Below are 11,763 nucleotides of genomic sequence, written 5' to 3'. Positions count from 1 at the left end.
CCCAAATGATAATACCCACACCTCTGGGAAAGTGCCCTCTATGAGATGGGCCTGAATTGCATTTGGTCCAGCTCTCTGAATGCAAGATACCATCAAGGGTATGTACCTATGTCAATAGCAGCCATAAATTCAGAGTTTTTCCCCCAGCCAGAACTTGTTGGAACTCAGTTCCGGCACACCTCTGGTGGATACCAAGGGAGGTGTTCATGTTGGATTCCAGCACCTTTTTCTAGAAAAGTAAGACTGGCCAAAATGCATAGAGAAAAAGAGGATCTGGCCTTAGCTTGCTTTGGACACAAGACACTTGGCTTTCTGCCCCACCAGTTCCAATGGGGAGCAGCTGCCACTGCTTCCTACATATTTTGGCTATTAGCATCTTGGTTAAATATTCTGCAACAAGCATTAGGCCAGATCAGTTCAATTATCTCATCTCAAAGCTTCTTGTGGGCTGCAGGTCAAAGTTCTCTATCTGTAATTGTGCAAAACAGTTTTGATCAGAGATTATTTTGGATCCTGAGGGGAACAGTTCCCCAGTCAGGGAGATATGGGTAGACCTAAGCTAATACTGTAAGATAAAAGTAAAGGGGACCCCTGACCATTAGGTCCTGTCGTGACCGACTCTGGGGTTGGGGCGCTCATCTCGCTTTATTGGCTGAGGGAGCCGGCATACAGTTTCCGGGGGCCAGCATGACTAAGCTACTTCTGGCGAACCAGAGTAGTGCACGTAAACACCGTTTACCTTCCTGCCGGAGCGGTACCTATTTATCTACTTGCACTTTGACATGCTTTCGAACTGCTAGGTTGGCAGGAGCAGGAACCGAGCAACGGGAGCTACCCCGTTGTGGGGATTCGAACCGCTGACCTTCCGATTGGCAAGTGGTTTAACCCACAGTGCCACCCGATACATACATACATACATACATATATATATATATATATATATATATATACATACAGAGAGAGAGAGAGAGAGAGTTCCTGTGCTCTCTCCCATCCTTTTGTTTCCAGCCTCTGGTATTCAGAAGCATCAAGTCTGATAGTGGCTAGTAGCCATCAGTAGCCTGCTATTCCATGAATTTCTGCCCATCCATGGGCATAGCCCAGGGGGACAGCTATCCCCCCGTAGATCAATACAAACATGAGGTTCTGCCCCCTCCAACAAAAGCCTGCCTCCCCTAACAAAAACCCTGGCTGCGCCCATCCACACTTTCCTTTGTGCCATGATTTCTGGCCACAGGATCAAGGGGCTTATTTTTTGTCCCACAGCTTTCACCAAGAAAACCTCCTGTTTACTGCAAATGAAAATGTGGATGGGCCCTTTGCCTATTCCTCTTTTAAAGCTACTTAGGTTGGTGGCCTTCACTGGTTCCTGGGGGAAGGAATTCCATAGTTTAGCTGTGCCTTGCATGGAGATGTACTTTGTTTTGCCTGCTTTGAATGGACCTTCAACTTCATTGAATGCCTTCCACCTCTAATGCTATGAGGGAGGCTGCAGCAGGGACTTTCCTCTAGCCACTGTCTCCATGCCTCACATACTTCTACTGTATAAACTTCTCTCATGCCTTGTCTCGCTCGCCTTTTCTCTAACTGCCCTCGTACTTCCTCAAAGGGGACTTGGAAACGATGCCTTATGAGGAACGGCTAAGGGAGCTGGGCATGTTTAGCCTGGAGAAGAGGAGGTTAAGGGGTGATATGATAGCCATGTTCAAATATATAAAAGGATATCACATAGAGAAGGGAGAAAGGTTGTTTTCTGCTGCTCCAGAGAAGTGAACACGGAGCAATGGATCCAAACTACAAGAAAGAAGATTCCACCTAAACATTAGGAAGAACTTCCTGACAGTAAGAGCTGTTCGACAGTGGAATTTGCTGCCAAGGAGTGTGGTGGAGTCTCCTACTTTGGAGGTCTTTAAGCAGAGGCTTGACAACCATATGTCAGGAGTGCTCTGATGGTGTTTCCTGCTTGGCAGGGGGTTGGACTCGATGGCCCTTGTGGTCTCTTCCAACTCTATGATTCCATCCCTGACTTAACTGGGCAACCCAAAATAAGGAAGACGGGGAGGGAGGGAGCAAGCTGGTTCAGACACGCTCCCCGCAGCAGATAAGTTTCGTTTCTCCTTCAGGATGCGGCCGTTCACGTGGCTAGCGGGTTTATATGGGGCGGGTGCGGGGCGCCGACACAGGAGACGCTGAGCTCCGCAGCGAGGACATCTTTTTCTGGCGCCATGGGGCGCGGTGGAGCCGGGAGAGGCGCGAGGAAGGGCGAGGCGGCCCCGGCAGCGAAAGGGGACGGAGGCACTGCGGGATCCAAAGGGCGAGGGGAAGGCAGACGGGGCGACGAGGGAGACGGGGCATCGCAGCAGGCGGAGAAAGGAGTTGCTGCCTCAAGTGGGAGGGAAACGTCCCAGAAGAAGAAGGAGCCGGACCAAGCTAAGAGCAAACTTGCTCCCGAGGAGCCTGGCTTGCGGCAGGCGCTGGGAAAGCTCGCGCTCGGTGCAGGGGAGCGCGCCGACGCCGAGGAACCCCTGCAGGCAGCGAACGGCGCTGCTGCCCAAAGTGGGAAGAAAGGCTCCCAGAAGGAGCCGCCGGATCAGGGGAAAGCCGTAGGGGGGGCCCGGAGGAAACTGAAGAGCACATTTGCTCCCGAGGAGCCTGGCGCGAACGGCATCCCAAGCCTGACGCAGGCGCTGGGAATGTGCACCATCTTGGCAGAGGAACGGCCCAAAGCCGAGGCAGCAAACGGCGCTGCTGCCCCGAGTGGGAAGAAAGCTCCCCGGAAGGAAAAAGGCGCGCAAAAGGCGCGGGAAGCCGAGCAGGCTATGGGTGCTCTGGTAAAACTAGAGCCCGCCCCGCGAGGAAGCGCAGTGGTTGCCCCCAAGAGGCGGGTCGCTTCCCAGAAGGCGAAGCCTCTCCCCAAAGAGGAGGAGGAAGTCGGCCAGCCAGGCAAAGAAAGCGCCTCCGCAGGGAGGAGAGATTCCCGAAAGAGAGAGGAGAAGGCGGGGAAGGAGGCCGGCGCCCGAGGGACGCTGCTTCTTAAGGAGCCTGGCCCGAGGGGCCACCGCAGCTTGAGGCGGGTGCTGGAAAAGCTCAGGCTAGCTAAAGAGGAGCGCTCCAAGGCCGCGCAGCTGGTTAACAATGTCAGGGACATCCTGGTAAAAGCAATAAAGAGGGAAGCGTGCTTCTCCTGCGTCGAAGTGCTGGGCACCGGCAGTTACTACGAACGCCTGAAGGTAATAGAAGGAAGATGCAATGCTGGAGACTGCTCGGGACATCTGCTCGGGCTTCTTTCCTTGCACCGGTCCAAAAGCTGCCGGATCACAAACCTTAAAAACACTGTAGTCATGGATGCTGAGATTTGGGGGTGATGTCAGCATTATTGCCCTCCTGTTGAGGCTTCTGGAAAGTACGACTATGTGGCGGTCCTCCATGCAGCTGGGGAGTTTGAAAGCACTTTATCCCATCGCTTTTCTCGGGAAAACCCGTTTACCACTGAATCAGAACAAATGTCAGTTTTCTGAAGATTGACGTTTGTTCCCATTCAGCAGTAAACAGCAGGTTTTCCCAGGGAAAGCATGGGGCAAAAGAATGACTTCTCGCTGTGGCTATGGGGTGGGGGAAAGCATTTTTGCCCCAGTTGAAGCCTCCAGAGGGGTGCCATTTAGGCTGCCAGCCTGTGTGGGTGTAAGCAAATGCAATTTGGGTGTGCCAAATTGAGTCTTTGTCTCAGGTGAAATAAAGCATAGTTTTGCCCCTGCGGGCTAAAGCCCTAACACATGCTACCAAAGGTCAAACTTTTTGATCACTATATGCACCTAGCAAGGGTATTTAAAATGATATGACTGCGCAGAAGCACTTTTCAGTGGTTGTCTCCAGAGGGCTGTAAGGATGACCTTTAGTCTGGAGTCATGAGAACACAAGTTATTAACACATTCTGGAGCATAGTAAATTGTGAGAAATGCTTTTGTCTGTCTTGCAGATTTCTAACCCAAATGAATTTGATATTATGCTCAAAGTACCAGATATGAGAGTTGAACTAGAATCCTGCAATGTTGCTTCTGGTGCTTTCTTCTATGTAAAATTGAAAAGAAACCCTGGAGAAAAGGCATATCTAGCTAAATTTTTAGATGACAAAATGCATCTTTCATCTTCTGATATGTTGTCGGCACTGAGGAACATTATTGTAGAAGAAGTAAAAAAAAATAAGGGTAAGTATTCATTACATTAATTTTTTCCCTTCCTCTTCAGAGATAAGCAACCCTCCTCAAATACTGTGTGCAAACAGATGAATGCTCTCCAGTCCCACTGAAATGTATAGGTCCAATTAGAAACAGTAATGTAGGATTTCTTGCAATGGAATTGGAAAACTCAGCTGCTTGAAATGGAAGATAAGATTAGTTTGATAAGCAGAAAGTAACTAGTCATGTTAATTTTAAATGCTGAACACCTGCCATTTTTGCCATAACAAAAAGTTAGTTGAACTGAAATATTTGGTTAGAAGAATGTCAATTTAAAATTGACTTTGTATTGTAAACATTTACTATACAAATTGGATATTATTTTTATTGGGAAACATTAAATATTGTATATTTTAAGAGATAACCCAAAATATACTGCAAAGAATTCAACACCACCTTTTTCCAAATGTTCTAGGAGAACAAGCTTATCAGCTCGCCCAATGGAGCTATCTGCCCTCTCCTCCCTGTTCTGGAAGTTCTTCCACCCACCTCTGAGCCTATTTGGAGGGGGGTACTTGGGGAGCAGAAGGCAGACAAGACCTGTTGCACTGGCAGAAATCCTTGTGCAGGCTTCCACTAGCTAGGCCTGTTAGTTGAATCCAGCCTACAGCTTCCTTAATAATTGTGTTATATTCTTGTTCACCACATAGTGTTTAAACTGGATTTTAGTTTTTTGTCGCAGAGTAAGAATAGCAGAACTGTAGTGCCACTACCACATTTCCCCCCCCAAGGTCTGTGTTAGCTGCTGGCATTAAGTGCCATAACTGAAGTTGATGCTGCTTACTTGGCTATATTGTTTTAAGTACATATTCTTAACTTCCTGTTCAAATCATTGTGAGGTGGGGAAATCTTAATGAAACACAATGAAATTGGTTTGGATTGGATTGTTGCTGTTGCTGTCAACAGATCTGGATGTGGAAGTGCGTGTAGAGAGAAAGAAGCCTGGATGCCCAGCAGTAACTCTTCTCATTGGAAAGCCTCCCTCCGTTATATCAGTAGATATCATTCTTGCTTTGGAATTTCGGCAACGGGCCTGGTGTGAAAATACAAGGGATGGCCTGGCTATTACAGGATGGCTAGGAAGAAAAGTAAAGAATGCCTTTTTAAATGAACCACTCTACCTCGTGCCCAAGATTGCCAAAGATGGAAAGTGCTTAATAGGTACTAAAGCTTATTTTTGGCTAAATACAAAATGCACAAAGTCATGTCACTGTATCAGGTATTCTAGCTGTTGTGTGGTGGTAGACTATTTTCAAGAGACTACATTAATTGGTTATTCTTTCTATGTGCTGTAAATAACAACAAATGTTTTGAAGTACCAGGGTCCCTGTTCTGTTATTTCTTAAGAAAAGAGACTCCTTCTTTAAAAGAATATTAAAGCTGGGCAAGAGTCAGCAGACCAATCCTAAAGGCACAATTGAACAACAGTGGGATAAGCTCTCTGCTTCATGGTAGCTAAACTTCCTATACAAGCAGAAAAGTGAAGAACTGGGTTGTATTCCTTTTTCCAAGGCTAAGATACCACTTGACTTGGATTTTGCTCAGCATATCTATGCACAGTGGCAGGATTTAGGCCAGAGCCAGCACAAGGGCAAAAGTAGTGCATTTCCACAGCTGAAAGTTTTTGCTTATGAGTTTCAGTGTTCATATAGTAGCTTAAAGGGTCACAAAATCTGTCACTAATAAACAGTTAAAAATAGCTCAATCAACATGTTCTTTAAAGAGAGATTTCCAATATTTTACATTGTTGTTTTTTTTAAAAAAAACACCTTAGAAAACACTTGGCGACTCTCTTTTTCACATATTGAGAAGGCTATAATGACTAATCATGGCAACTCAAAGACCTGTTGTGAAAAAAATGGACAAAAATGCTGCAGGTTAGTATCTTTAACTACTGTTTTCCTATTTGTTTTGTCAGTTTTAGCCACTATATACCGTATTTTTCGTCCTATAAGGCGCACCAGCCCATAGGACGCACCTCATTTTTTTTGGGGGGGGAAATGAATTAAAAAAAAATCCCCCCCCCCAGCCCTGGCTGCCGCCCCAAGCCTTGCGCTCACCTGCCCGAAGCAGGGGGAGCCCTCCGGAGGGCTCCCTGTGCTTCGGGGCGACAGGCTGCCGCCCCAAGCCTCGCGCACCCGGCGGGACCTCCTGCCGGGCGCGCGAGGCTTGCAGACACTCGCCCAAAGCAAGGGGAGCCCTCCGAAGGGCTCCCTGTGCTTCGGGCGACAGGCTGCCGCCCCAAGCCTCGCGCACCCGGCAGGACCTCCTGCCGGGCGCGCAAGGCTTGCAGACACTCGCCTGAAGCAGGGGGAGCCCTCCGGAGGGCTCCCCGTGCTTCAGGCGACAGGCTGCCGCCCCAAGCCTCGCGCACCTGGTGGGACCTCCTGCTGGGTGCGTGAGGCTTGCAGACACTCGCCCGAAGCAGGGGGAGCCCTCCGGAGGGCTCCCCGTGCTTCAGGCGACAGGCTGCCGCCCCAAGCCTCGCGCACACGGTGGGACCTCCTGCCGGGCGCGCAAGGCTTGCGGACACTCGTGGGGGCTGCAGGCTGCTGCCCGCAAGCCTTGTGAGCCCGCGGGTACTCCCACCGGGCTTACAAGGCTTGCGGATAGCTTCCTGAAGTCTGGAGAGCGAGAGGGGTCGGTGCGCACCGATGCCTCTCGCTCTCCAGGCTTCAGCGAAAGCCTGCATTCGCCCCATAGGACGCACCCAGATTTCCCCTTCATTTTTGGAGGGGAAAAGTGCGTCCTATGGGGCGAAAAATATGGTAAGTCTAGAAAATGCTTAAGAAACTGGGAAATTGTAAGGATTTATTGGCTACAACTCTCAACTAAATGTACTGCCAAACTATCATTTAGAGGTATAAAATGGATGTAGTGCCAAAATTCTGAATCTCCAAGGGTCAAATCAAGAATGATTGAATATGGTAAAACTCCCTGTGACAACTGTCTAACACATGGGGCGGCAAACTACGGCTCCAGGGCCGTATCTGGCCCAGTTGCCTTCTGGATCTGGCCGCAGACGGCCCGGGAATTGCCGCTGATCGTTTAGCCTGTGCCATCCCCCCCCCGGGGTGGTGCCTCCTCCCAGCTTCTCCCTGCCCTGCCTAGAGCTGAGAGGAAGGGGAAGGGCTTCGTTGGTGCCAGGAGCAGCTGTGTGAGCGCTTGAGCGGCCATCATTTAAAGCAGTCCCTCTCCAGAGCCCTTTCGTGTGCTGCTCATCTTCCCTCCGCCGCCAGCCCCTGCCACTTGCAAGGCACAGGTAAGCAGTCACCGGGGCTCTTCCAGTGCTGTGGAGAAGGGAGGGGAGAGTCGTGGGCGGTTGGTGGCTTACCTGAGTAGAATGTGTTCTTTTATTTAAAATGCAGTGTGCATAGGAATTTGTGCACCCCCCCCCCAATATAGTCCGGCCCACCACAAGGTCTGAGGGACAGTGGACTGGCCCCCTGCTGAAAAAGTTTGCCGACCCCTGGTCTAGTGATTGACTTACTGCCATGTTCTTAAGAGGAAAAATAATAAAGCAAATGTGGAAAATCCCAATTTGGGGCTTGCAACCAGTGGCACTTCCAACCACATATGCAGAAGGGAGACCTTGGTGCCAAAAGAGTGACAGTGTGTCACTCCACAAGTGGAGATTGCCAAGAAGCTATTGAGGTTGTTAGGATGGGCAGAGAGACACCTACACCTCATTTCTATTCCTTCAGCACAAAGGGAGTTTGGATTGCTCTGTTAATCTCCCAGCTATTGTTGGTGACTAACAAGAGCTTATATTAAAAAATGTGCACTTAAATCAGCTGGCATTCACTGACTCTGAGGTAATTATGTTAGACTAATAAACTATGATTTATTGTACAGAGAGTGAGCATTGTGCCTGTGCAAAACTTTTGAGTTTGGGAAATAACACTTTTCTGTTGCATCTAAGCCAGGAAACCATGGTTTAAACCTAGATATAGCAAGTATCTTCAATCAGGACCCACTTTTTCCCCTTTCCCTTTTTTAATTGTGCTTTATTGATTTTAAAAACAATACGGCACAAAGCAATCAACAGAAAGAAAGGAAATAAAACATTCATTCCATGCTTAATTCTTATTGTAGGTGACATTTTGTGATCATGACCTCCAGTCTCCCCATTGGACTCTATATACGTCCTATTAAATTTTTGGTCAGTGACATCTCGGAATTTTTCTGATAATCTATTTAGTTCTGCACATTCTCGCATTTTGTTCTGCCAATCTAGTGTTGATGGGATAGCATCTCTTTTCCAGCCCTTTGCAATTAAAATTCTAGCTGCTGTTGCTGCATACATGAAAATTCTCTTAAATTTCTTTGGGATTTCATTGCTTATTCCTAGCGAAGGCTTAAGGCTTCTTGAGGAGGGAACATTTAAACATTTTCTTAAGTTGTGTATTATCTCCCAGAATTCTCTGGTTTTTTTTGCAGTTCCACCACATGTGGATCATTGTGCCTTCCGCCTCCCTGCATTTCCAACATGTGTTTGACCTAGATTTAACCATTTTGGCCAGTGTTAAATACCACCTGTTGAGCATTTTCATGCAGTTCTCTTTTAGATTATAACACACAGTGAATTTTATATCTTCCCTCCATAGCTTCTTCCATGATTCCGTTTAGATGTTATAACCAAAATCCCTAGCTCACTGTACCATTACTGATTTTACTTCCTCCTCCTTGACCTCCCAGTCAAGGAGGAACCTATACATTTTAGAGAGTGGTTTGTATTTACCGTAGTTTGGATCAGATCTTTTTGGAGTCTCAAAGGATCTGTGGAAACACCCATTTTTTTGTTCTTTTGGAAAGTGTCATTCAGTTGAAAATATTGCATCCAGTCTGTTAGGTGGTTTTGGATTCTTAGAATTTTTTGAGTTTTAACTTATTTTATTTTTCTTCCAGCAATTCTTTATAGGTTGCCCAATTATCTCTCATATTTTTCTTTTTAACCAAGAATGCCTCTGTCGGGGACAGCCACCAAGGCATTTTGGGTTCTCGTAAGGCCTTATATTTGGCCCTCACTGTATATAGAGATTTCCTAACCACATGGTTTAAGAAGCTTTTATGTACTTTGACCTTCTCATAACCCAAATAAGCATGCCAGCTGTATCTATTGTCAAATCCCTCTAGATCCAGCAAATCCGTGGTTTGTAGTGTCAACCACTCCCGGATCCAGGAAAGGCCAGCTACGGTACTTCATGTTAGTTTCAGATATGGTAGTGCAAAACCTCCCATCTCCTTTATGTTGATTAATAATTGGTGCTTAATCCTGGGGCTTTTGACATTCCAAGTAAATCCTTCTGCCAGTCTTTGAAGCAGCTCACTGTTCCTATCACCCGGATAGTTTGAAACAAAAAGATCATTTTTGGAAGCATACTCATTTTTATCATAGAAATTCTTCTCTAAAAGGAAATATTTAGCCTACGCCAAATTTCCAAATTGTTTTTTATCTCCTTCTAGGTACTGACATAATTATCCTGAAATAAATTGATGTTCTTTGCTGTGAGCCATATACCCAGATATTTAACTTTTTTACTGATTTCCAAGCCACAAATCTCGCTTTTTTTCCTGAACCTCCATATTTTTAACTAGTAATTTATTTTTGCTTGAAGCCTGCCACCTCTCCAAATTCATTTATCAATTCTAATGTTCTTAAGAAGTTTTCTTTTGGGTTCTCTGTAGTTAAAGCTTTTAGTTTGTAAGATTTCCCTCCTATTACTACACCTCTTATCTTCTCACCTTCTCTTATCTTCTTGTTCAGGATTTCCAGTACTAAAATAGCAATGGGGGCAGCGGGCATCCTTGCCTTGTCCCCTTTCTTATGTTACAGCTATCTGTGATGTTGCTATTTATAATGAGTTTTGCTTTCTCCTCCATATAGATTGCCTCTGTTCCACTGCAGAAGATGTCTCCAAATCCCATTAGGTTAATTTGTGTTTTCATAAAGCTCCATGAGATATTATCAAACGCCTTCTTTGTGTCTACTAGCATGAGAGCTGCTGGTTTGTCATTTCTGATTTCTAGGTACCCCAGTATATTAATAATATTTCTTATATTACTATTCATTTGTTGTCCAGGGAGAAAGCCCGCCTGGTCTTCATGGATTATTTCTCCCAGAGTCTTTTTTTAATCTCTCTGACAGGATGTGTGCAAGAAGTTTATAGTCATTGTTGAGTAATGAGATTGGTCTGTAGCTTGAAATAAGTGTTAGGTCTGTCCCGTTTGGGAATTAATGTAACAAATGCTTCCTTCCATTTCTCTGGTGTTACTCCTTTGGTTAGTATATAGTTCATTACCTCTTGTAAAGGTCGTGATAGGGCTTCTTTCGGCTTCTTATAATAGCAGGCTGACAGTCCATCTGGACCCAGTGACTTCCCTGGTTTCACATTCTTGATTGCTTGTTGAATTTCCATGGCTGTAATTGGTGCATTAAGATGTTTAATTATTTCACTTGGAATTGCTGGAAGATTGTTATAGTTTAAAAATTCTCCGATCTCCTCGCAATCAGGAACCACTTTTAACCCATTCCTTCATCTTCTGTCATGTATTTCCATGATGGTGCTCATGTTGCAGCCTACTATTGGGTCCTATCCTACCTTTTAAAGATTCAGTGCTATATAGTAATAGGAAATTATTTTCTGAATGTTGATCCTTACATAGCCAAAATAACTATCTCCTTTTCTTCTTTTTCATCTCTCGCCACTGCCATCCCCTCTAGCTCAGAGTCAGCACTTAACTAGAGGGCATGGCAGTGGTGAGAAATGAAATGTATATATTTAAAACTTGATGATGTGAGGAAGGCAATTTCTAGAAGCATTTATGGAACTGAAGATGAAAGCACATCCAAGCTACTTGTGGCAAAGGTTAAGTTATGCTATCTAAAAGTCCAACACAGTCCATCTAATAGCACAACCTGTCCCAAGCAGGTCTGTGTATAGCAAATATCCCTGTTAAATCAATTGTTCCTAGTAGGATGTGTGTTTCAGAATAACATATTTCACAGTGTTTTTTATTATTTCCCAACAGGAAAGATTGTCTTAAGCTTCTGAAGTATTTGCTGGAGCAGCTTAAAACAAAACATGAAAACAGAAATCAGTTTGAAAAATTCCACTCTTACTTTGCCAAAACTGCCTTTCTTCATGCATGTACCAAGTGGCCCCGTGATGATGAATGGCTTGCAGCAAATCTTCACGAATGTTTCAACAGACTACTGGATTATTTCGTGGGTTGTCTCAGAGCGGCCGAGTTAAAACACTTTTTTATACCTGAGTTCAACTTGCTTCAGACAGTTGAAAAAACAAAATGTAATGCACTTGCAAAAGTAATTGAAAGTGAGCAAAACAATATGTTTCCTATATTTTTCCTGTAACTTTAAAATAAAGAGCTACAGTACTTGAATTCATGCAAAGAATTATGAATGAAATTGAAAGACACTATGGGTACTCACCTGAAAGGATTACAAGGACATCACAAAGTGGGATATCATTATGCTTCTACTTGCTTGAAAGGCAGAAAACACTTG

The 11,763-nt window shown here is 45.5% G+C and overlaps 1 protein-coding gene across 2 annotated transcripts; it reads left to right on the top strand.

Moving 5' to 3' along the window:
* The first annotated feature begins 2,073 nt into the window (after positions 1 to 2,073).
* On the top strand, positions 2,074 to 11,639 carry CGAS (cyclic GMP-AMP synthase). 2 transcript variants are annotated; one of them, XM_081186992.1, is made up of 5 exons: positions 2,074 to 3,230; positions 3,977 to 4,205; positions 5,142 to 5,396; positions 6,010 to 6,171; positions 7,009 to 7,028. In XM_081186992.1, the coding sequence occupies exons 1-5, from the start codon at positions 2,226 to 2,228 to the stop codon at positions 7,011 to 7,013; spliced, it is 1,656 nt and encodes a 551-aa protein (XP_081043118.1). In that variant the 5' UTR covers positions 2,074 to 2,225; the 3' UTR covers positions 7,014 to 7,028. The 2 variants fall into 2 exon arrangements, with proteins under 2 accessions (XP_081043118.1, XP_081043117.1); XM_081186991.1 differs by lacking the exon at positions 7,009 to 7,028 and adding an exon at positions 11,268 to 11,639 and having other exon boundaries at positions 2,077 to 3,230; positions 6,010 to 6,112.
* Positions 11,640 to 11,763: the final 124 nt, after the last annotated feature.

Source organism: Podarcis bocagei (genome assembly GCF_964188305.1).
Source record: "Podarcis bocagei genome assembly, chromosome: 3".
In the NCBI taxonomy this organism is placed as follows: Eukaryota; Metazoa; Chordata; class Lepidosauria; order Squamata; family Lacertidae; genus Podarcis; species Podarcis bocagei.
This window is presented reverse-complemented; position numbering and strand designations above follow the sequence as displayed.